This window comes from Hippoglossus hippoglossus, chromosome 10, assembly GCF_009819705.1.
Source record: "Hippoglossus hippoglossus isolate fHipHip1 chromosome 10, fHipHip1.pri, whole genome shotgun sequence".
Lineage (NCBI taxonomy): Eukaryota > Metazoa > Chordata > Actinopteri > Pleuronectiformes > Pleuronectidae > Hippoglossus > Hippoglossus hippoglossus.
This window is the reverse complement of record NC_047160.1, coordinates 20,335,477-20,362,472: the sequence shown is the minus strand read 5'-3', so window position 1 is coordinate 20,362,472 and position 26,996 is coordinate 20,335,477. Positions and strand designations below refer to the sequence as shown.

At 40.5% G+C, this 26,996-nt stretch overlaps 1 protein-coding gene across 1 annotated transcript in view; it reads left to right on the top strand.

Moving 5' to 3' along the window:
- The window catches only part of gfra4b (GDNF family receptor alpha 4b), a 38,002-nt gene extending 19,286 nt beyond the window's left edge, over positions 1-18,716 (top strand). Inside the window, exons 2-8 of the mRNA XM_034598594.1 lie at positions 9,351-9,626; positions 9,883-9,963; positions 12,340-12,685; positions 13,413-13,522; positions 14,697-14,831; positions 16,730-16,896; positions 18,182-18,716. Of these exons, the coding sequence (XP_034454485.1) occupies positions 9,351-9,626; positions 9,883-9,963; positions 12,340-12,685; positions 13,413-13,522; positions 14,697-14,831; positions 16,730-16,896; positions 18,182-18,322 (1,256 nt within the window). The 3' untranslated portion in view covers positions 18,323-18,716. The remainder of the gene's footprint in view (positions 1-9,350; positions 9,627-9,882; positions 9,964-12,339; positions 12,686-13,412; positions 13,523-14,696; positions 14,832-16,729; positions 16,897-18,181) is intronic.
- The last annotated feature ends 8,280 nt before the right edge of the window (positions 18,717-26,996 follow it).

Here is a 26,996-nt window from a genome sequence, read left to right as displayed (position 1 = left end):
AAACAAGTTGCATCTCCTCCTTCCATACAAATGTTCAACACCGCCTGCTTGCTTGTGACAGGAATAAAGCGAATAAGTGAGGTATGAAGAAGTACTTTCACATTCACAGTGAGAATAAATTCGTGGATAGCTTCAATAATCACATCTTTTAATAAAAACAAAATAACAGTTAAGCCATATTTTTATTTGTATTTGCCTGAAGCACTGTTCTGTTTCTCTAATGCAGACAGGATATATTCCAGAGCACGGCCACACTTTTCAAGTCATTTCCCATCCCTGGAAAAGTGTTTTTATGAAGTAAAGTGAATAAACTTAAAATCACTGTAAACAAGTTTAGTGTTGAGACAGTCGACTGGTTTTCAGCAAAAAACCTCTCTTGTCATTTTTTACTTTCTGTCACAATCCCTTGTTTTAAATGATCACAAAGTACACGTGTTGTCAATAGTGATTTGATCATTTCTGTCCAAATTGAATCATTAAAGATCTTAAAGATGAATCCCTTCTTTCTATTGATACAACAAAAAGACAATTATTTAAATAACAACAGTTGAATTTAAGCGTAACTACATTTTGAAACACATTGTTGTGTATGCCAACAGCAAAAGGAGGAAAAGAAGAAGTTTAATGTGGACGATATGAACCTTTTCAAAGCTATAAAACAACAGTGTGAAAAGATGTTGCTCTCACACTAAACCTATATTTTGAGATTTAGCTGCATGGCTTAGTATAAATGTACATGTGGTCTCAGGTCACCCAGAGAGAAAGGCCTGTGTGACGATGCTAATCCACTCACCTAATCCTCCAGAGATGATCTTAATTGTTGCTGCTTGTTATCAATGTCAGTTTGGTCCCACTGAGTCTGCACGTCTTGTGATTTCCTGAGTGGGGGGGGGGGGGACTGTTTTCCGTCAGTGTCGAGATCTGATACCCGTTGGCCCCAACAAAACAACTATGCCAGTATCTGATCACGCTTCCAGGTAGCAAATTGTCTGCCATTAATTATGGATTGCCAGCAGAGGCAGCCTCTTCCGACAGAGTCTTTGTCCTTTAGTCTTTCTTATGGCTCAGTAGGAACAAAACAGGCTGTAGTTGTGTTCATGTCTGTGTCGGCAGGTGGGTGGTGTTCAGCTGGTTAGAATTCTGGAGTCTGGCCCAGAGTTTTAAGACTACTTCAGCCTTCCAGTGATTCGGTACGAGCCGCAGGTGGTTCAGAAAGCCTGTAGAAACCGCCTGAGTTGGAACAGTGAAGGCTTTTGCTGAAAACACACACAACAGTGGAGAATGACGCTTTTGTTTCACTTCAGCAGCAATTATACAGTGAAGGATGAAGTTTTCAGGCAGCATGTTTGCAGTTTGGGTTGAATTTCAGTATTAATACTTATGCAACATCTGTTGGAACTTGATGTTCTTGCCTCTACGCGGGTTTTTGCATCAGAGTTGAACCTTCAAATGTTTCTTTGTGTTTTATCAACCAAGTGCAAGACCCATGTCCGTCTGATCCATAAATTATATTAAAAGATGGACAACATGGCAGTTCCTCCATGACTGAAGCCAAAGCCTCTCAATCGCCCCCTGGTGGCTGGCTGCTGCAGTATAGGTCATTAATCCCACCTCCTCCATGTTAGCAGATGAGACATGTGCCAAACTAAAAACTCAAACTCGTCAAAGATGCTTTTCTTATATATTAAACCACATATGTACCTCAGACACTATCAAACATCACCATCAAAGTGAAAAGTAATAATGATTTGATGATGATTTACATTGAAAATAAGGTTTATAAAATATATGCAAATAGGCAGTATGCAAATAGAGGTTCTGTTAAGAGAGATTATCTTCACTTAAAGTCTCTTGCATGTTTTTTTCTTAGCCTGTGGCAATGAGAGCACTTCATCCTGCCAGTGATATGATCTCATGTGACTTTTACTGAACACCACTGCCTGAGTCCTGTCAAAGCTGCTGCTGATAGAAGCTGATTAATGTCACAAATTAATTCATGCTCCTTTAAATCCCAAACTCCTTAACCTCCCCGCTCACAGTGCACACGTGTTCTCATTCAAGGTCTACAAACACCAACCGGCTCTCCGAGGGATAGCACAACAAACACACACACACACACACACACACACACACACACACACACACACACACACACACACACACACACACTCTCGTTGATATCAGTCAGCGCTCACACCAACTACGAGACCAGTCAGTCTTACAGCACACAGCCCTCGGATCAAGCTGACACGAGCGTTCACCCGAAACAGAGACACGAATAACAACCTTCCTCTGCGGTGCGTGCAGATATCATCTTTTGTTTACAACTAGCTGCCTCCACGCGGCAGCCCTTGCATTATGGGATCAATTTGTGTGTTTGTTTTTTCAAACTGCACAGTGTATTGTTTGCAAAATTCAAAAGTATGGGTGGCATGTCATGGGAACAGTGGCATGTTTGAAAAGATCATGCTCCTGCCTCCAGTAATGGAGGGCGATTAATAATTAAAATAGTTGTCAATGGAAGTTCCTCTGGGCTGAGACGTAAGCACGCGCAGAATAATTAGGAAGAGGCAGCTGAGGGAGTGAGGCCGGTGACATTGGGTTTATTACCAATTCATTACAGAGCCTTTAAAGTAGCACATAAAGTAATGTTTGTTTTGAGGAGTTGAGTGATGCTTGGCAGTGATTGGGATTATGCACTGTATCATTTGCTTTTTAGAGAGGTACAAGCAGTAGGAGATAGGCTCGGCTTACCGCAGACAGAACAGGACCATCTGCTTTCCAGCCTGAGCTCCCCTGGAGGAAGGCATCGATAAAGGCGGCGGTGGTCGTAATGGTTGGTGATGCTAATCAAGGATTTAAATGGTTTCTATGCAGTGGCAAACCCTATCTTGGAGATGTGAGACTTCCCTGAGGGGAATACAGTTTCTCCAAGCTTCTCTCCATCTGTGTCACTGTCAAATGAGATGTTTACGTGCATATGGCTGCTTTTGTTTGAATTATCTTGAGTGTACATGTGATTTTAGACAGATGTTGGTAAAGTTTAGGAGTTTTGCATGAGGACGTTTCTATGGACGATGTTTTGCCTGTGAGACAAATATACGTTTAAAGTCTATGAGGTAGTTTGTTATGTATAGTTCCTAAATATTTACTTTTCATAATCTGAATTTGTGCTTTAGTTGTTTTGAGTATATGTCACCTCTTGACAGCTTGTAAGATTTAGACATCTGCAACAACAGAGTTTTTGATTTGAATGTTTTGTCAATGCTAAAATCTCATTTGAAATGAATTAGATTTAGGTTTGTTGAAATAAAATATACAGTGCTCGGCCTTTTGAAGCTAGCATAAGAATGTAACATAGGAAACAGTCAGTTTACTTAAAGCTCTGTTCAGGACCGTGTTAAAACATCAAACCCCCTTATACATTTTGAGGATGGGCTGCTGAAGCAGACGGCTCTGGCAAAATAAAATGAATGAAAAAGCAGAACAGCACTCAGTCGAGAACATAATGCCCAACAGTCCCCTTAAATTCAATCAAGCCACACCAAGTGAAACACACTAATAGATATCAGTTCCATAAATATGCCAGATTTTATTAAGATCCATGACGTATCGCCTGGGGAATTGGTGCAGATGTAAAAAAAACAAAACACCCTTTCTCACAATGTTGAAGAAAGTTGTTCCTGGATCTGCCAATGTCCAGATGTGCATTAAAATGTAATGGGTTCCCTCTTGGCCCATGTCCCGTCCTTCCACCGAGTTTCATGGAGGTTCATAGAGTAATTTATTTGTAAAAAAACAGACACACAAACCAACGGACGAGGGTGAAAACATGGTGGAGGTTCAAAAAATGATCCTGCTTAAATGTTGAACCTCATCTTTTGCCACAATACAATATGCAGTGTAGTTTCAACTGGTGAAATGGCAAACCGAATAAAGACAACCATACATGGTTTTGATGCTTTACCAGAACGCTTCTCTGAGATCGTTTGTTAATGTGTCAACTCTTGCTTTCTGAATTTCTGGGTAAATATGTGACAATCGTACAGGCAACATTTCTCTCTGTGAAAGAGGAAAAACCTGCCGTTGAAAAGGGATCAACTGAATGTACGATTTTTCTAAGAAAATTAAGAAATTCAGTGTACCCCAAATTTAGGTTATTTATTATGTTCTGCTTGGAAGTCTCCTCTGTAAACTTTGAAGCTAAATTGCTGCACTTTTCCAGGTCTCTATGAGCTCTTTGTTTGAAGTACAAGTACGAGTGGAGCTGACGCTGCTTTATTGTGAATGCAGATGGATAATTTGCTGTGTCATTTTGCCAAATTCAATCTACTCAGCTTTGATGTCTAAAGTTGTTAATTTTATGCCATAGAAGCAAACAATGTCTCAAGCATCTGACGGCAACAGAAAACAATACAGGCTACATCTCTGCAAATATGATTCATGCCTTGAACAATCTGCATTCACTTAGGCCTGAAACATAAATCCTTTTTTTTCAGCTACTAATAAATGAACAATATAGGACACATTGGAATATACAGAGGAACAGAAGAAGTATTTTTACAACTTGATAAAAACTTCACTTTTCTCTCAAAAGCAAATTGCTAAACTTTAAGAACATTAATGTGACCAGAAGAGATCAATACAGAATAAAGGTCCAAATTTAACCCATTTACATGTTAATGATGAATGTATTAAAAAGCAGATGTACCAGTCTGAACCAGTACCAGTCTTAATAATATATAGATATTATCTTAAATCATTTATTTTATTTTAATAAAACTAACTAAAAATAAACAATTGATCCGATAAAGTTTATTATTTTTGGCTACCAAGCATGTGGTAAAATACAAAACATGAACTGTAGGAAGGTTTGTAGAATAACAAGTGGGCTGAGAGAAAAAATATATATTCAACATGTGTGAGAGCCAACTTTACTTGTTGACTTTCCAAGACCTTCAACCAAAAAAAACCAAAAAAACAGTCACAGCTGAACTTTTTCGTTCATTTTTTTCATTCTGCATTAAACCAAACACAGCTGGATAAACTTCTGATGAAGGAGCAGCAGCTGGAGCATATACTGTCACAGGAATACTGATATTATAAGTTTTTGTGGAAAAACACAATGGGCTGAGAAACTAAGGAGAGGTGTGTTACAGGCAGATTATGAAATATGGTTGAAATAATGAAGTAAAAATATAGTAAGTAGACCTTGAGGAAAGATTTCGATCAGCTACTGAGCTGCTGTTGATCCCGTTCTGTTCTCAGAGCAGGGATCCTGGAGACACTGCTCAAAACAAATGCTCATATTTAACACATATATATGACTTGAATTATTTAGGTTGTTTAAATATTTACATTGTAAACAACAGTATGCCGAACACATGGATATTTTATATGCCTACAAATTAATATAATAATTTTAAAGACTTAAGGGTATGTAAAACAATGTGTATGTATTCAATTGAGTTTTAAAAAAAAACATCTGATCTACAACCAGAAGAAGAAAACTTCCTTTTCTTATGCGGTCATAACTTTTACACGAGTGAAAGACAACATTGCTTATTATTTGTATACATGTATATAAAGAAGGAAGAATCAAGTTCTCTTGTATAAGTTGATTGCTTTGTTTGTTTGTCTGCAGGATTTCGCAAAAATTACAGGATATATTTCCACAAAAGTTAGTGGCAAGATGGGACATGGGCCAAGAAAGAACCCACTGAAATGTGACAGATCCTAACGCAGGATTGGATCCAGTAATTTCTTTCTAAATCTTTCTTTAACATTGCAAGACAGGGCATTTATGATATTTCATAGATTTCCCCAGCAATAACTCATGGATTTTGACAGGAAAAATCGGGTGTGTGAAATTTAAAGAGGACCAAAATAAATATACAGTTCGGGCAGATTAAAATGTTGTTTAATTGGCTTTTTTTAGCCGCTGTATGGTAACAAATTAACTGTAACTACGACCAATGTGAAGCTAAGATTATGTGGATTGGAAGGGGACTATTGGGGCTTGGCGGAGCCGTGTGTTCTACTGAGTGCCTTTTAATATAGAAAGGTATGAAAGACATAGGTTATTACTATATCTTACATGAATTCAACATGTGGACGTTTGAATTTAAGTTCTAACTGCTAATAACAGACCAGAATAACAACGAAATGAAAAAGGCTTGTTTTAACTTGCTCAAGATTCTGAGTGGGAGGCGGCTCGCCTTAAAGCGAGGCTGTTTGCTTTAATCCAACCATCCAGGATACATTTCTAAACTTAAGTGCAGTGTAACAAAGGTGATACCCATTAAGTGCATCAATACATAACAATACCCCTTCCTTCCGCAGCCCTCACTGCTTTGTAGGTATAGAGGAGTGAGGCTGACAATCCAGCTGACTTCATTAAGTTTCATTTTCCATTTTATCTCTCCTGAAGTGGACCATTAAGCCGCTGCGCGAGGGTAACTGATCAGCTAATCTGCCGGTGATTTATGTGACAGGGAAACAGAGAACTTAACTGAGCCTCCGAACACATTGATTACTGACATGGTTAATTGGCTAAACCCACTGGTACATTGAGACGGGCTTATTGGAAATGTCAAATCAAGCGGCTCATTTGCATTCATGATGTATGGTGTCTATTCCAGCTTCTGCCCCGGCAGCACAAACTGACACACATAGCCATAGAGTAAAGGATCCCAGCCTTGAATATGCAACGGACCATCTGGCTTTCCAGAACATTGGCGTTGGTTGGCATTCACGCGTCTGTCCAGTGCGCTGAACGGAGGATGAGGGCTGGGACGAATCCTGATGTGACGCAGACTCAATGCACCTATGAGGGTTTCAGCCCGATGAGATTGATGGAACAGTCTTGACAGAATGGAAAAGATGTGTTGTGTCTTTCATTCTTTCTTCCCGAGTGTCTGTTTATCTGAGATCAAAACAATGGCTGGTTTGTTTTTTTTTGCCGCAGAATTACCAGTGTAAGCAGATGAAAGCCGCATGAAATTGAAATGGTTTGATTCAAGTGGATTGGGGGGAGGGACATTAAGAGAAAAAACAAGAGGTGGTGTGAATTTACATTGTTGGAATCAAAGGATCCACTGGCCTTATTGCAGATCATGCCTTGGAATATGTTCTTAGAATAATCAAAGTCCTCTGTGTGAAGCACAAGTTGTTGTCAGACTAGAGTTGAACACCGACAGTAATGAAAGGAGTGGGTAGAGAGAGAGAAAACATTTCTTTAATAGAAGTCATTGTACAGAGTGGCAGCGCTTTTTAAATATTCACCACCTCCACTGCAATTAACTCCAGCAAGGTTCTGCATTGAACTTTGAGCACTGGGACTTTTTTGTCAACTTTTATTCTTGCATTTAAAAGAGCTCCAACTGCTTTATGCTATTGTATATGAAGATGAACATGGCAGAGAGTGAAAAGCATCTTGATCGCCACCTAATGGCAAGCTGCAGTATAAGTCATAAATCCGGCCTCCTCAAAGTACACGTCAAATAAAGATAATTTCTTGAGGTCACTTTAGTTTGTTTTTATCAAACTGATGTTTGTTCAAGAGTAAATTTTTCTGGTGAGATCGGTTTCAATCAGTGATTTGATGCTATAAAAAAGGGTAGAATGTCATGATTGACAGCTGAGACTGACTCATGATTGGTCGAGTGAGCATATCCGTGCCCCGCCATCGCTACTCCGCAGACTCTGGTTCACATCCTGTGTATTTTGGCATCATTTGGTGGAGGAAATTGAGATGCGTCGCCCATCTTTACATTCAGTCTATGATACAGTAAAGATCTGTTTCCTCACAATAGTTAATTTTGTATTCATCTGTGCCGCTCTGATGATTCATGTAAATTGTTATAATACCAGTTTCTGATCATTATTAAGCCCCAGAAACATCCCTGTACAATGAGTTACTCTGACTGTGTGAGACCATGTTAAAGAACATTTGATTTAAACTCAAGGCATGTAGCTGGATGTAAAGGGCACAGCAGTAAATTACATTAAAATTCCATATTAACATGCCTCCCAGGTATAGCCAATGATATAATTAACAACTATGTTATAGCTATGCACTTGGTATAAATCTTACTTTTTCTGTTCATCCCTCACTTTTACCAAAAGTTAATCGCCCGCCAACCCTGCAAAGCAAAAGGAAAACATCATCCACCATTTTACCAACTGTTAGATATAAAGCTTCAGTAAATTGACAGAGCGCTGCATAGATGTTTCACCGCTGATGAATATCTAAGGTTATTTCACTTGTGAGGGTTCTGTTTATATTCAATACATGTCACAAACATATTATTCAAGTCCCCTGGCCCGTTGAATAGGCCTGAGTCATGAGGTAGAAGTAAAAGTGTCAAACCAACCGAGGACAAGGTTTGCAGGGAATCGACGAGGGCACAGATTAGCATCTGTATAACTCTGCCACTCAGGAAAATATGATATTACATAACTTATACACCCGAGTGATTCAGCCTGGAGGCTGGTCTCTTCACAATAAAGCTGCGAATGCTGTGGCCTGCAGGTCCAGTTATAAGATCCTGGACAGTCACAAAGCAAGTGAGCTGGTGTAACTATAACGAGGGAAGTTAGTTATAAACTAAAAACAGCTCATACAAAAACGTACGTAGGTCTGGAGGGACTTTCTCTATTTTACTTTAGCTCGACTCTGCCATTATATTGTGTCATTTCAAAGTAAAACAGAAGCTTTGTTAAATGCCAACATGTGATGATGATGATGCTGACGTGCTGATGTGTAGCAGACGTGTTTGCCATGATGACTTGTTTGGATTATTAGCACAGATCATTCGATAACTGACTCTAAACACAAAATACGCCTGAACCTGAAGGGGCTTTCATTAGTGTTGCAGGTATTTATGGATCATCAAAGTCAGTGGGGTTCATCCTCAGGGGACCATGAATGTCCTGTTCAGACTTTCACCAAACTCATGATGCTTGATGCATCTCAACTTTTGAAGCAACAGAGCAAAGAGAAGCACAAACTACATCCATTAAAATTTCACTGGCTGGTATTGTGCTGTATTGATATTGACCTCTGCCTTCTCATGTTTGCAGAATTACACAATTAGCCCACCCCCACACCCCACCCCCATCTACTGTAATGTTTAATAGTCTCTTATAACTCTTTATATCTCCCCTGCATAATATTCTTTACTTTCTCCTCCTACCTTATCTGTGTCATTTGGGTTTTATATTTCACCATTTCAGTTTTTCTTTATTCTTAACTCCCCATCTCGTTTAATAACCTTATACCTCGATTACGATCTCCAATCCTCTTATCGCTCACGCTCCCTGTTGTGCTCTGATGTCTTCCCTCGCAGCCCTGTTGGAGGTTATACTGGCCGGCAGAGACTGCTTGGTGTCCGGGGACTCGTGCTCGAGCGACGAGGCGTGTAGTCCACGTCTGCGGACTTTGCGTCAGTGTGTGGCGGGCAACGGCAACATGAAGCTGGGCCCTGGTGCCAAAAGCCAGTGTGCCAACGCCGTGTCCGCCCTGATGTCCAGCCCCTTACATGGCTGCCAGTGCAAGCGAGGCATGAAGAAAGAGAAGAACTGCCTGAGCATCTACTGGAGCCTTCATCAGGCCATCATACACGGTCAGTGGTCACTTGAGAGCAGCTTTCTGAGCTGCTTAAATACACACTTTTCTCTATAAGGCTGCAAGTCAAATATCAATTTTATATAGGAGCATAAAAAATAATGAATAACCTGCAGACTCTGTATGATTTATGATTTAGTCGACCGAAGCTTTGGTGGCTAAATGAAAATGACTACAAGGGAGCAGTGTTTGTGTTAAGATGAATTAAGGTGTTACAACATTCAAGCCAATGTTTCTATCTGTAATTATCTCAGGACTCAACCTGGTGGAGCGTTACCCCTACGAGACGGTGCAGAGGGATTACGACTACGTCCGCTTGGCCTCTATTTCAGCCGGCAAGTTCAATTTCATCTGTTCACATTTCATTTCACTTTATACCGTTGTAAACTTTGAAGATGTTTTGTTCAAGCTAGAATAGATGAGTCCAGTTAAGTTTTCCTGGAAGCACGCCCAAGGCAAATGGAGCTCCCTTATGTTCCTGAGACACACTTACACAAGCATTACCATTCATCTGAACACAATCCACACTGCCAGCATCCAAAATTATATCTTTGTGTTCAAGTTGCTGGACGGCAAACTCATTTATATCCCAGACTCAGCTGAAAAAACATAATCCGCAGATGTCAATGAATACTAATGTTATTTTTTATACCGCTGCCTTAAAATGATGGAATATCCCATATCCTGCATTGTTTCTATGTATTACAGCCACAGGCTCAGGAAAGTATGCAATCTTATTAAATGTATCAAAACAAGCCAAAACTCTGAAAAGCAGAGTACGCAAAATGCAAATGTGTTCAATGGCATACACGTACATTAAACCAAATATACATATACATGTATATCTATATATTTGCACGTTCCCCATGTGAAACATTTATTGAAGAGCCTACATGTAAAACAGAATAAGATAAAAGTTAGGCTAAGGCAACTAAAACATATAGAGGGCTGAAATTAAAGATTAGGAATCTGACAGTTATTTTTTCAATTGATGGATTAGGAAACATTAATCAATCACATGTTGTCAGTCTGTGGTCCTTTGATTTCATCTAATTTAGTAAAGAAAGTCCACAGAAAAGAGCTCACTGGTGTTAATCTGAAATCAGGAATTTACTTTAATAATAAACTGATTAGTTGCTTATTAATTTTCTATTGATTTACTAATTGAGTTATTGCTGCAGTTTCAAAACTTGGCCTGGGCTTTTTAGGAAAACCTACTTTATTTCAAGAAATAAAACAGTCAACCAAAGATGTATTTGCATGATTTTATCTGAAGCCGCTGGAGTCAGAGCCACATGTACAGTATATATGAATCTAACCCAACCAGAACCGCTGGCAGAATCACAACACTACAAACACAGTGCAGGAGGCCGATGACTCATCCCTGAGACAAAGAGCTCAGTTCAGCGACCTGCTCATTTTTCAGGCAACATGTTCACAAAGGGTTCATTCAGAAGACGCCACACAAAGTGCCGAGGCTTCACTCACACACCAAACATGACCATTCATAAATTAAAAACAGCTTCATTCACTGGTGCACGATATAGAAGTCGTCTCGATGTTTTTTGGTGCAGTTTGTGTTTTCCTAGGCTGCAGACGACGACGCTGACACGCGCTCTAGTTACACTCGTCTTCCGATCTGTGATCTTCAGATAATTGGTTATTAAATATTTTATGCATTTCCTGAATCTTGTTTAAATCAACGTCTTCTTTGCTTCCTCTCGCTCTCAGTCTCTTTCTGGATCGCTGGCTACATTGATCTGTGACGTGAGGACAGTACCACTCTCAGTTACTCCCTTAATAACACAGACGTCAGTGAGCCATTCTATAACGGGCACAAAAATGAGTCATCTGTCATTTCACGTGCAAATGGTCAAAATAATCAATGGGAGGTAATAAAAAGAAGAGAAACACACATTGAAGCCTGATGGTCGGTGTTAATAGGCTTTTAGACAGTCGCATTGAAAACTTGTAGAATTATGATCTTATTTTTAAAAAACAAAATTGATTGTCACGTGTGATTGGCTGTTAAAGGCTGTAACCTTGAAATAACAAACGAAGGGAATAGCCACAGTAACTTAAGCACGTTTAGCAGACGCAGGACAGCGGTGAGGGCAGTGTACAGACGTCACTCGACTGAATAACAACATGTAGCCTGTGTTTCTGTAACATGACACTCAGCAGGTTGTGTGGTCGTACAATATGCCAGCAAACCCTGAACGTTTTAATTGGTCGCATAGAGAGACGTGGAGCCTGGACCTGGTTCTTGTGCTAACGTTGTGAAAGGAGGGGAAAAGGAAATGAGAACCAACATTTTGACACTTTTTTGAAGTTTTGAAAAAGTACAGATTCAGCACCAAGTTGAATTTGGGGTTAACCTACGTCCTTATTCTCATTTTATGAAATTGTCAGTTTCATAATGTTTTAACAGACACCAGGCCGCTCTCTGTTTTTCTGCACGTCAGTTAATGAGCCTGTTTGTTGTTGATACACAGACACTTCCACCTTCAAGCTGAACTTTAATTCCAAACTACTAACTTCTCAAACTTTTGACAAGATGAGATTGTATCGGGGCATGTGGAATAATAAACTGAATGCATTCCACAGGTCACAGACGCTCCTATTCACACAAACACACAATCTCTTTGTTCTACTGCTATTATTTCTCTGCTCGTATCTAAACCCGTCTTTGACCTTACTTCCATCCACAGACTCGGATGTTGGCATGACAACTGTGAATCGCTGCCTCGATGCAGCCAAGGCGTGCAACGTGGACGACTTGTGCCAGAAGCTCCGCACAGAATACGTCTCGGCTTGTATCAAACCCACGGCCAAGTCGGGTCTGTGCAACCGGCCCAAATGCAACAAGGCTCTGCGGAGGTTCTTTGACCGCGTCCCCGCTGATTACACGCACGAGCTGCTCTTCTGCCCCTGCACGGACACAGCCTGCTCAGAGCGGCGGCGGCAGACCATCGTGCCCAGCTGCTCTTTCGAAAGCCCGGAGAAACCCAACTGCCTCACACAGATGAGGATCTGCAAAGCTGACTACGTCTGCAGGTTAGGAAAGAGACACTTTCAATTGGTTTCCATTTATTTCAATGTCAGCCTTTCTTTCATTTCCACGACTGTACCCTTAGTCTCGTAAGGATGTAATAACATATCGCAATAATATAATCGTAATCCCCAAGTTTGTTGTGTTTAATGATGCAGCTTTTTACTCGCGGCCTCTCAAATCAGCAAAGAAGGTTTTTCATTATACCCACTTTAGTTCAAGTATTCCTTGGATATAGATTCTATATTTATTCACCATACATATTTGGGCCAGTGTCGCTCTGTATTATGGCTCTTTGAAACCAAATAAACAGCCATTCAATCAACAAAATGGCCTGCTGTTTTACCCTAAAGCTTTCTACCCCCATTGGTTAGAACACCCCAGAGAGCCTGTTGGAATAACACATTAAATATTTAGCACAGATAAAGAGCCAGATGGATCAGAGTTATCGCTCATTGCTATCTCTGGTCATGGCCATTATTTTTCACAGCCCCATTACACTCAGAGGGCTTTGCTAATGATCCCAGGTCTGGGGGATGAAATATATTACTCTTTCTATCACTTTCACATTACAGTCCAATGCTTTCAGTCTTCACCACAGCCGACAATATTTCTTCATGTCAGACGGGCAAACTCTTAATTAAATGGCCGAGTTATAGTGCGAGGAATGCATGAAAAAAATTATCTCTTTTTTTTTTCTTGAAACAACACTGATCTACCATGTTCTTGCAGGTCTCGTCTGGCACAGTTTCTGTACGACTGCGAATCCTCCGAAACGTCCGCCAACGGCTGCAATCAGGGAAACTACGGGGCATGTCTCCTCGCCTACACTGGGCTCATAGGTAACTGCACACCGGAACGGTATCACACAGACAGGAAACATACAGTATATAGGGGAGGGGAAAAATAATATGTAATGAGCAGGTGGAGAAGGAACGAGTCAACATGAGAAAGAAGATATGCGCCATATGCTAGAGCACGAGCTGGAGGGTGAGTGAATAAAGATCAGGTTATAGGAGGGAGTGAGAGAACGAAATATACGTTATTGTAAACAAATAGGTTTTATTACACAAATGCCTGAAAATTGAATTGAATTCAAATTTAATTGTATAGCACCAAACCACGACAAACATTATCTCACAGCACTTGACATCGATCGAGACAATATCTTAGAGAAACCTAACAGTTGCCACAACAAGCAAACACTTTTCTCCCCCTTATTAGGTAGAAGTGAGGAGTGAGTGGAGAAAAATGGGGGGGAGAGGAAAAGTGGGTGAGGAGAGGTATGCAGAAAAGAGAGAGAGGGGGAAAACCAGGAACATACATTCATATTTGAGCTCTGTCAGACTGGTTGTTATAATGAAAATAATAATAGTGATACTAATAGATAACAGGGGTATGAATGATTGCAGCGACAGTCAATAATAATAATAATAATAATAATAATAGTTGGGTTGTGTCAGATTTGGATCCTGCAGCTCTGGAGTCAGAGATACGTGCAGAATGTAAAAATGTCTCATAACAGAAAAATAAAGGCTCAAATGCAAGGTGTTTAATTTATGTTGATAACTGACTATTTGAATAAAAGAACAGCCACTTCTGTTCCCACACACTGCAGAGAGGTGCTAATGTAATGCACTTCAAGAACCTTGAATGTTGCCCCTCAGCACAAACAGGCATTTGGCATTTTCATCCCTGTCTCGTATTTATCAAACCACTTGAACTGCCACCTCCACTATGTTGACAAAAAGGCTACGAATCATTGCAATGCCAGATACCTGTGTGACCTAGAACAGAGAATATTGTAGTATTTCTCACAATGTCTCTATTACACCATACGGGTCTGTGGGCAGTCTAATCAGCAACGCTAGATTGTCATCCTCCCTTTACATCAGGGCAGGAAATGCAGTGTCCATTAATGTTTCAGATAATAAAGCACTATGAACACAGTGTAACAACTCAAAGAGGAATGAATATTTTATACTGATTGAGGCCTGGTGCGGTGTCTCCCTGCAGGAAGCACGATAACTCCCAACTATGTTGACAACTCCACGTCCAGCGTGGCTCCGTGGTGCTCCTGCTCAGCCAGCGGGAGCCAGAGGGACGAGTGCGATGCTTTCCTGGGATCCTTCACCGACAACATCTGTCTCCGTGAGTCTCCCTTTGTCCACAGTGTACTGGAATGTTGTGACTCGGGATTTTGGGGTAAGAGGTTGAGTTTACTTTGAGGTATTTGCTTTCATAGTACAGGAGGGGGAAACCTTTGGCTGCTGTTTTAGTGTCTTGTTTAACCGGTATCTGTTTTTGCTGTATTTTATTACTCACTCTCTCCTTAGACAACTTGATGTTAGACATTTTACCCAAGCCCCAACCATGTGTGTTTCCAGTCTTGACAGCTGAGACACACTGAGTCTATTTCCAGGAAAACTAGGCCAGCCAGAGTTGCACGTCGCACAGTTTAAAGCCTCTTTCATGCTGCCTTTACGTATAAAAACAGACATTTCAAATGATGTAATCGTCCCTGAACGTATGCTTCCATGCATCCCTTACGTTGGTTGTTAAGCAATAGATCCAATAGAGGGCAGCGCAGAGTCAAGAGTTTCTGACAACAACAAACAGGTTGTGACAACTCATGGAAACCTTCCTCATAAAACTGGTTATTTTGGACTCTAGTGATAACAGGCACAAGATCTCAATGCAATTGAACACCTGAGCAAAAATCTACTTTATCGTGATTAGCCAGTGAGCCCAGTCCCAGCACGAGCACACAGCACGCTCTCATGTACACCCTGTAGGACAAGTACACATCTAGTATAGTGGGCTCCAAAGAACAAAACTACTTTCAGTGAGCCCTAACTTGGCAAATATTCAACTATCGACCAACCATTTTAAAAGTTTGAGACAAATCATAGTGTTGAACAATCCCTGGAAATCCAAGTTTGTAGCATGAATAGCGTAAAAGTAATGACTTACATTTTTTTGAGTTAAGTTTGAAAGTTTATTAGGGCTCTGACCCCCTTTTCCCCCCCACTTAAAGGCTCTATACACCCCCCCAACACCAGGTGCTGGAGGAAAAGTCAGGGGATCACACATGTTAGTCGGGGTTGCCGTCTGGGACCCATGAACGATTGTATAAAAGTTAATGGTAAGCCATTGAGTATTGCCATGGACCCACATGACCTAAAAATACACTCAGGAGTTCAGGGCGTACTTGATATAATAACTTTAATCAACCTGCTGTTGTATCAGGGTTCTGCGAATGCAAATCACGAAAAGAAATATCAGTAGCCTACACAAAACATAAAACTGCATAAATAAATAGAACAACAACATGGATTACAGGTGAGCATATGAGATCATCTTATATCAGGAGGTTACATCAGCCTCAATCCAGTGGTCCCACATGTGTGTTTTATAATTTATTGTGTCCTATGTTCTTCTGCCGAGTTTCCATATGCTAATTCTCAACCTAACACCTTTTCTCTTATTACATCCGCTCTGTGTGAATGAGTAAGTTCCTTATTAATGCCCTCAGTGAGAATGGCATATATGCTGTATATGGGGAGATTAAGATATTCATTGTAGCCTGTGACAGACAGATAAAGTTTGAACTTTTATTACAAATATATATATATGTACAAATATACACATATATGTAAATAAGACTGAACCTGTACACACTATGAGTATCTTTGCCGGGTGAATCTTTGGCCAGTCCTTCCTCGGGCCCCCAGCCTAGAGGAGATACAGAGACGTCTCAGAGTTGTTTGGCCGGAGCAAATGGTCCAAGAGTTAATGAGGTCGATGTGGAGAGGCAGGTGCAGTTTGGTTACTTGAAGAGAATACTGATTATTTTCTACTTCTTCTCTCTGCTGCTGCTGAGTAAATCCAAAACTCGATCTGGCCTCGCAAAGGCTCTCATGCAAAATGCACAATTCGGAACCAAAGGCCATGATTGAATAAGACATGAGTGGACCTGGAAAAACATATCAAGACAATGTTGCTGAGGTCTAATAACATTCTTTCACCGGTTTTGTCTCGTGTTTCAGGGAACGCTCTCGTGACGTTTGGAAGCGAGTCAGAGCAGCAGCCGACTCTCAGCCAGCCCAGCGCCCCCAGCCCCGGCCTCAGCAGCACAGAGAACAGGAGCACCACTTCTCCGCCACAGACCGTAGAGACTGTGAGGAACCTTCTGGACACAATCATCCCCACACAGGTGGGCAGTTTTCCGTCATGGTCGGCGGTCGCCATCAGCGGCTTCACACATTCACACATCCAGCAGTGAGACCTTTTCTGACACCAGGAGAAAACACTGCTCAGAAGTGCAGAGATGATATACTGCCACTTTAAAATATTAAAGCCACCATGTGTGGAATCTGAGCACAGGGATAAAGTTGTGCAGTGTGTGTAATGATTGCAGCTGGATGAATCAGCAGGAAGAGGAGAAGTGTATTTCTATGATTCAACACATAGTGGCTTTATATCGCTTTTTATTTACTTTGTCACTGCAATAGTTGCAAAAATGTCGACTATGATGTTTTAGTGTACAAACTATTAACACTTGGATGATTGGACCACTACAATGCTGAGATTAGCACTTCACAACCCCGCCAAGATAACAGACATAGAGGGGTGAGGACAATGAGTGGGAGTGTTTGTAATGTCCTTATGAAAAGTTTAAAGGCTAAACAGCGTTACAATTGAAGTAAATGGGGATCAATTCTTCAAATGTTTAAAAACGTGTCTGTAAGCCCCCGACATTCAAATTCCTCTCGAAACAGCGTCATTTACACTGAACTATCCCTTTAAAGTCCAAATGTATTCCTCAGTTTGACTAATCTGCTGAGATTTTCCATTAAATCCATCGCGGAGCACAATGCACATGGAGAATCACACGAGGAGTAAATAATCAAACATAATTACACGTGTAAATATTTGTTGGAACGACGAAGCTGGTCTTTGGCATTTAATAGATCATCTGTGTAAATCTTGCAAGCTGTGAAAGACAGAGAGCAATGATTGTTTAAAGGATCAATGTGCCTTTAGTGATGGCATAGAAGGAATTTATGACTTGCCTGAAGTGACACAGTGACCATTTCATTAGGCAACTACATGTGTGCTCAGATGGCACATTCTTCCACCATGGTCAACACCATATCTCCCCATGTTGAAAGTGTTATGAGATCTTCCTCGGGTCATGTCCCAGCCCGTCACAAAATTTCATGAGAATCGGGTCAGTAGTTTTTGCGTCATTGTGCTGACAGACGGGAAAAATACAGGTCCCGAGGGTCTTCTGACTGATTTAACAATAGCACTAACCTCCACAGCAGCCTAGCCACGGTCCTTGCTTTTACCCTAACCGCAGTATTAATCCTGACCTCCAGTTGGAAGATTAACCCTAAAAGACAATGTTTGTAGCCTGCTTTGGCAAGATAAGGCCTGCACTGGGCTGTTCAAGAAAGGCTAGTCATAAACTGATCTCTCTCTTTCTCTCCTTCCAGGCCCTGGGAAATGAACTGCTGGTGGGCCAGGCCACCCTTTCACCCAACAGCCTCCCAAACTCTGCGTCACCTCCCCGCCTAATGCTCCAAGCTGCCTTCATCCCTCTGTTGCTCCTTCATCTGCTAAACAATGGACTCTAAAGACTGCGGGGGGGGGAGCGGTCAGAGGACCCTGCTAACACCAAGGAGATGGGAGGACCAGTGCAGTTGAGAGGAAAATGGACCATGTGCTGTTCCTCCTGCCTAAATATGTACAGCAGTTCTTGTTTTCTCTAATTTTGTGTCTCAGTGGTCCAGGTCCGCCCGCTCGGGTTCTCACTCACGAGAGCGTGAGATCAAAGCCAGTCTGTACATTTGTACATTGTCATTGCGATCAAATCGAGGCCAAAACGAAGCCCCGAGTACCGCTTTTGTGGACTAACCCAGCTCACAGCTATACCACAACTGTATCCATTTTCCAGAGTTATATATGAAAAAACATAAAGCAGATATGTGTGATACAAAGACATGGAGTAGGCCAGTAACCGTGTAGATTTTGTATTATCAGCAGAAGCTCTTATACTGCAACAGAAAATGGGGTTTACCGGTGGATTCTGTGTGCGAGCTCGACCTCGGCGCACGGTGATTAGGGAGCTGCTGGTGTATACGGAGGCTTTAACGCCACTCTCCTCAAGCAACTGAGAGAGGACCATTATTTCTGATCAATACTGGGATAGTGGAGTGAAGGAGAGACAATGGAGAGACATTTTGCCACAGACATCCCAGACAAAGCCCTGATTCTAAAATGTCCAGCAGCACCGTTTAGAAGAGATGCGGCAAACCGGAGTGTCTAAGATCCACCCTGACAAAATAATCGTCCTCTCCATCAAACTGTTCTGCCCTTTGTCAAACTCTCTCACATCACCTTGTTTGTTATTGCTAAAGCTGCAGCAGCTATTCAGAAAACACAAGTCCTTGGTCTTCATCAGCAAAGTGGTTGAGCCTGAAAGGAAATAATCAGAAAAGCAGCAACTCTTTACCTGCAGCTGCTTTACTATGTGGTTTGTGAACGTAACACACTTTTATTTCTCACTGTGTATATGAACATTGTTAAATGAGGCTCTGAGTTCTGGTCCCAGAGAGGAACGGGAATGGTCTGATGCCACAACCAGTCCAGAGCCTGTGCGAGATCAAACCATTATGAGTGATTCAGAATCGTCTGTTCTGGGAACATGCCAGTGAATTCTGAACAGGACCAGAGGTGCTGCAAATAAATGTTCTCGGATCATTATGTTTACTCATTTGCATCATTGTTTTTTGTTTTAAAGGACAAATGCTTCGGTTGGTTCTGTTGAAGCGAACACTTAGTTTCTACTTATGAGGAGATCGAAGCAACACAAATTCTAAACTCACACGACCTCCAGTGGTCCTCTCGAGTGTATTATTTTAAATGAGAATATAACGGGATTTACAGAATAACAAATTGTGACCTCAAGCCAGCTTCTTCACTTCAGTGTTGTACTTATACTGTATATATCTTGTATTTTTCTTGAATTTAAGGCCCAAATTTCCACCATAAAGACATTACGACATGCTACCATACAAGTACTGTATTTGTTATTTTTTATTTATCCGTTACCTGACCATTACTTCCACCGTTTAATCTTTAATCACTGTAATTACCGCGATGAGTTGGTTGATACTGTCCAGCTTCTATGAGGGATAGTTCGGGGTTCAGTATCTTGCTCAAGGACACTTCAGCACACAGATGGGGACGTCTGGGACCGCCGACCTTCTGGTTAGAGGACGACCTCTCTACCCCCTCAGCCACATGACAAGTTGCTGTGTTTGTTCAGAATTTAATATGATTTCAAAAAAAGATCAAGACATGAAAATAGCTTGAATTATACTCTGAGGGAAAAGTGACGACTCTAAGTGATGTCAGCTGACAATAACCCAGAACTTTCCACTGTGTCACAGTTGACATTTTGCCTTTAGTTTGCTGGAAACAGAAAATTATACCAGTAATCAAGTCACAACAGCCCACATGATTAACACCTGACTGTGACACAGGGTGATGTTATTATCCTGTTAGTCAAATGTGAGGTAGAAGCAATCAGCGCCGTCAGGGAGCATGAATGTGTGCGGCAAGAGGAAAAAACATACTGACAGAAAAACCAATGAAAAGCTGCAGCTATTGCGATCAAAATAAAAAAACAAACATATTTGGAAATCATAGACTTAAACAATGTCTGTGTGATTAGACATTATGCTCTTCTTTTACTGTATCCACTTAGTATTTAAGGTGTTGGACATATTAAGATTTTGATCTGATGATGATATGCAAAATTAACATTGATTTACAATTCATCCTGAAGGTAACATGAATTCTGTTTCTAATTTAATGCCAATCCATCCAACAGTTGGTGAGAAAGTAGAGTCTGGACCAAAGTGAGGGACCAACCGATCATCAGACCAACACTGACATCCTCCAGCCATGCACCTAGCAAGGCTGAGGACTGCAAACATTTATCACATTTGCAAACACCACAACAATTGTGGTTCATTGGAACTTTAATAAAATGTCTAATGGTTATATTCAGTTTCAGACTAAAGTTCCTATTTGGTGATGTACATCAGGTTGTTTGTGTTTTGTTAAAGTCTTCTCCTTGAAGCACTGAACAAAGATTCAGTTATTAAATTGATATCTTTCAAAATTCATACTAATGAGTCGAGAGCCACACATTTTAAATAAGAAATGAACAATTGCAATGGGATTTGTTTTAATACAAACCACCTATGGCTGTTTTTAGGGATAATTACTTCCTTTGCTGATTATGTTTTTAACAACTCATTTATCATTCGATATATGAAAAGTCCACAAAATAGTGAAAAATGGCCCAAGGTGCTGGTTTACTTAGTATAATTAACAGCCCCAAAGCCCTGAAGATATTTTATACCAACAAGTAAATGTTTGTGCTTCTCTTTTCTTTGTTTGTTTTTTACTTGGTGTAATAATTTAAATAGTTAATCAATCAAAACTGTTGCAGATAAATCGTCTGTCGTTATTAACTCATTGTTTCAGGTCTGATTCCACCTCTGCAGCAGAGTTTGTAACTTAATGATTCGTGTACATACAGTTTGGTTCCTTTTCTATATCACACTATGGTCACATTTTGACTACAACCTTTATTTTGTTTGCTTTACTATAAACAATCACACAAAAACCAAAGTTTATTTTTGTTCGTAGCAAAGCTGATCTCAAAGTAAACAACACTTTTCAGTTAAAGCAGAAAAATAAACACTGTGATATAAAGGTTATCAAGCTCTGCTCAGGAAGAAAAACTTAGTCGGGTGGATCCAAGTTGTCAGAAGCTCAGAGTTATGACGCCTGTAGAAATTTTTACACAGAATTGACATGGATTTATGGGGGTCGATGCCGATACTGATATGAGGGGGCAAAACAATGTACAATAACAATATATATATATATATATATATAATAAAAACAATTGGTAATGATTCTTAAGATGTCGTTATTAAACCGTTATATAAAGAAATGTAATTGAGGCTAGATATTTTACATTTAGAAAAGAATCTTACATTTACATACACATTAAATGTAAACTCATGCACATCATTTCTGCATCGTTTATTCTCTAAATAAGATGAATGTTTGTCATGAATGTCAATATCGATACGTCTGTAAAAGGATCGATCAACCGATAAATAAAGATTTGATTCGTTGGTTAGTAGACAAAAGTTGTAGCAGCAGTCACATTGAGAAATGTCATCATAACCTTTCGGACACTGTCTCATGGATAGAAAGAATCCTCCCGCCTTTCCTCACATTATCAAAACTCTGTGAAGACTGCACCTTGTCTGCATCCTGTAGATACTGCACCATGGGCATTGACAATGAAGTCAGCTCGAGCAGTAAGTTCAAAAAACCCCTAGCACTGCAGGGAGGAACTGGGCTCATTATACTACAAGAGCAGATGAGGAACAGGTTGCTGCGATGAATCTGAATGCTCAGAATACGATCTGCTAAGCTGATTTATCCCAGACTCATCACTCCACGAGTGATGCAGTTTCATTTTCCGTGTGCAGCGTTCTGGAAAAAACAAACATAGTTTAGACTCATATCTTACCGCTGATGACCCGTGACACAATTTATAAAGCCGGAGCCTCACCACCATAAAACCTGTAATTATAAGCAGAGTGCGTGTGGAGATTGAGAATCTCCCACAGAAAACTTCACGGAGCTCATGAAATATGTAAATAAGAAGGAATTTAATCTGAACGCGTCTGATGAAGGTGAAATGCACATCTATCGTAGAGAAAGCATTTCGTTTTCCTGTGTTAGTCACATCTCATCTTTGCCAACGTAATGTCCTTCTGTGGTTCAGCTCATTCTCACAGATTATGGTTGATTACATCCTGTATCACATTATACAAGAGGAGGCTATTTGTGTTTCATAAATGTTTGTGTTAATGAAACTAAATACAAACAGGCTGATATAAAGACTTTATGAATGACAACAGAAAATTAGGGAAATGAGGCTGCCTAAATGACAAGAAATTAACAATTCAATTCATACTTAAAATGCTCCATGACTTTAATTCAGCGAGACAGTTTGGCACAGCCGACACATATTTAAAGCCGAATGTGACCCAGTGGACACATTTTTACATCATTCTGTCCTGGAAAGCTGCACATTCATCACAAACGGCCGCCTTGGCAAACACAGGTTGTTTTTTATTACATGGTGAACCAATAAAATTCAAGAAAGCTTCTTTTCCAACACTGTCCTGTTGAAAAAATATGTTTGTGCACAATTTGGCGTTTTGGAGGAAATGAAATTGCCAACTAAGATTTTTTCCTGTATGTTATGTTGTTAAAATACATACATTTGAGAGCATTATATTTCTTGCAACCCCTTGAAAGTTATGCAAACCATTTTTCTGTTTGAGGTCAGAAATATGAATGAATAAATCACATATATGTTAGTGTTTTGTAAGATCTACGTGACAGTTTCCTACAATATTGCGAGTGTCAAAGCTACTTATCCTCTTGAATGCATGAGCTGTCAGTAATGTTTGTGAACAAGAAACTCATCAATAAGGATAAACGCTTCTATTATTTTGTTCACCCTAAGGATATAATGTTGTATAACATATTACAATATTCATATTTCCTGCAGCACCTCAAACTACATCCTCCAAATGATTTTATAATTACATAGTTAAATCTACTCTATAAAACAGATTCAATAAAACTTGTAAATCATCACCTCCATGAATGAGGATTTACTACAGGGCAGTTTTATTAGGCTGCATTATAGTGAGATGTATTTAATGTACATAAAACACCAGACAGTAGGTGGGAGCCGATAAACATTACACCTTGTGATTAGTCCGACTCTGAAGAACTTTGCCTTTGACATTTTATGTACAAATAACAGCAGCCATTAGAGATGCTGTAACCTGCACCGCTTGAATAACAATGTGCAGGAATGGAAAGTCATTACATGCGAGACCTAATGAATTATTTACAAATTAATTGTCACCTTTATTAACCAGGGGTTTCAAATCATATCCATTATTGAACGAGACAGTTACTGCGAGAATTAATGCATCCAAACTCTGTCCTGAATAAAACTTTACGCATCACTGAAGTGAAGCTTTTTCAGGACTCAACATACATGAATCATCAGCTGTCACGTCCACCACACTGTCGAGGGCTAAAGCTTCATGTTTTAATCCACTGGATGGATATTTGTACCTTCACTGGGTATTTCATGGGATGATGCTGGTATGGACTCATACTTCGAGGTGCAGGATTTTCAAATATTTATGACAACAACCTGCGCAGAATTTGACAGGGCTCTCAAGAAATCTTGTATGATTCAGTGTTAACGTTTGTCCATTAAACTCAATTGAGGTTAAAAAAAGATATAATGTCATTTTGAAGCAATGACGGCTCACTTTGTATGTAGGTTTACTCGTTTATTTGCGTTTTCCTGAAACACAAAACAAGGAACGTGACGTCATCCACTGCTTCTTTCTTTTGTAAAGTGCCCTCTATTTTTCTATAGATTCCATTTGTGTGCTGGAGACCATCACTGGGATTAATTCGCCCCCTTGCCCCTCCATTCACCGCACTCTCAAGCCAACGGAGGCTCTGAATCCAGCACCGATCAATAGCAACAATCAAATGTTGCTCTGGGGTGTTGACGCCTCCTGCCATTTACCACTGGATCATTTTACCTGCAACACATCCAAGACATTTTCACCACTGTGGTATTTTCAGACTCCATTCAGTCTCTATGTTTTTTTTCCCGCATCTTGTGTTTGTGGGGGAAGAATTGAAATTGATTCCTCCTGCTAATTGCTTTAAACAATGCAACAAAGTAAAGCCGAGGCTTGTATGTCAACTTCATTTGCTCACCACTTTTCCTCACCGACGTGATGACTCGTTAGCAGCCGCCGCGTGATTTTACTTCCAATGACGAACGTGATTAAAACTCACTGCAATCACCAACAAAGCCCATTCAAAGCTCATCCTCAGAACACAGCGCGGGCTGTGAATCAAGCTGTACAGAGGGAGAGCGGGTAACGAATTAAAGAGCAGAGAAACGGGAGGGTTTGAACGGTGCACTCCAAGTTCTCATCTGAAGCAAAACAAATTGTAGTGTGATATATGTGATTAGGATGCCAATCTTTTTTGGGGGGGGATCATGATGTCTTACTTAAAATGAAAATAAAGCATGACTGAAATATGGTTTAAATACGCATCTCCTTCAGCATAAATATTAGTTAAAAAATGACAAACTATAATGTGACGTAGGTTATAAGTGTTGGAAAACAAATACCCACAGTATGTAACAGGGTTTCTGTGGATTTCCAGTTAAATTGTGGATGTTTTTCACAACCTAACGAATACAATTTAACATCTTTGTCAAGTACGACAGATGAATATCGGAGTGACAGAATTACTTGATAATTGAAGATAAGGTGAGATAGCGTAGGTGAGAATAACCCTTAAAGTGGGACGTTACCTTGCAAGATAAAGAAATGTCAGTTTTCCACTAATTGGTAGTTGTATTAATTAACTCATTTCTGTATCGTTGAAAAATAAATACTTATGGACACATTCCAAACTACAATGGCCCTCAGCAGAGAGTTTACCTCCACTAAGGCCCAACAGTCCCCCAATGAAAACACATTAAAATTCTCAAGATCAAGATTTTTATTTGGATCTGCACCAAAATCATAAATTCTATTCTCCGAGAAATCAATGAAAATGCTGAAAAACGACCCATCTGACAATGCTTAAGAAAGTTAAAATACAATTCCTGGATACGGACCCTTGTGGTAATCCAGAAACATGGAAGAAAGAACAAAAGAAGTAGCATTAAATGAATGTTAATAAAATCTAAACGTAGTTAAGACCTAGTACATAATATGTTAACATATTTAAGACTTTTTGAGGCCTACATATTAAATTATGACTTTTTTTCTAGACTTTTGAAGAACCAGCAGAAGCCCTGATATAGAATGGCTCCAAACTGTGTGTCCACACCACGTCCTCTGTCTTGAAGTCTGTAATCCCCACAAAGGGGCTTGTTTACTCAGTGTGGCTTTTAATCAGCGTAACCCAGTACTAATAATCTGTTTGAAGGTCATCAACATGTTTCCATGCACGAGTCCCATCCTGCTGCTGTCCAGTCCTCGCAGTGAGGCAGATCTAATGCAAAGTCATTATCACTCTACAGTGTGACACTTGTAATCCTTTCCTCTAAAGCACGGATATCCTAAGGTGAGGATCACGCGTTGTGTGGTTTTCGTCGACTTCTCCCAGGTTAATGTGTAATTATGATTTGTTTGATATAATCATAAAACCTCATTGGCTCCATTTCTACCTCCCTCTCTCCATTTGTGGATCTACTCTTCATGTGCAGTGGGGAATATATTTGTAGGACAAATCTGTCTACCTGTCTCCATGAGCTGAAAACTGTTTTGCATATTCCGCTGCAGATACACTCCTCCAGATGTACAAGTACGTTCACATTTGTGTGCAGTGTCTGTAGGCAAATCTGTCTTTTCATGCATATGTGTGTGTGAGGCATGTAGGCGTACGTCTGCGGACATCTGTTTTTGTGTCTGTGATCTGTGTGTATCCATGCATATCTCTGTCTTTGTGTGTTTGCATGAACGCACATGCACACATCTGTCTTGTAAAGGTACATTTTCTGTTCTCATCCCACAGCGAGGCGCTCAGTGTACCTACAGTAATGCACACGAGGTTGTGTCCTGGGTTTGCAGGTTCATGTGAGCATGGAGGTTTAACTCTCTCTGTGTATGAATCCTTGTTACAGTGGCCCAGCAGCTGCACAGTGGAAGGCTCCTCTGTGTCCCTGAGCAGGACAGTGTCTGAGGGGGAGCAGCTGGGCAGCAACGACTGCCCACCACTCACAAATCCCTCACTGGCTTCGAGCCCCCCTGGGCCCTGGTGGGAGCCTCATGGGAGCTCAGAAGATTGCTTGATACTTGAAATCATCTCCGTGGTGGCTGTTTTCTAAGTGAATGGCTCTCCTCCGGAGGCACTTTCACAATTACTGCCACAGCGTTTAATGGGGAGTTGGTTCAGACTTGTAACAGCGACACACAATCACAGTAAAATGCAGAGCTCACTCACTCCCTCGCAGTAAAGAAATGTGGCAGTTTTCTCATCACGGAACTATAATTGATAGTCATTTTATCCTAAGAACATTTTGGCCACTGGGTGCAGACTCTCCACTTCCTCCCATTGTTCAAAAATTATATGGGTACC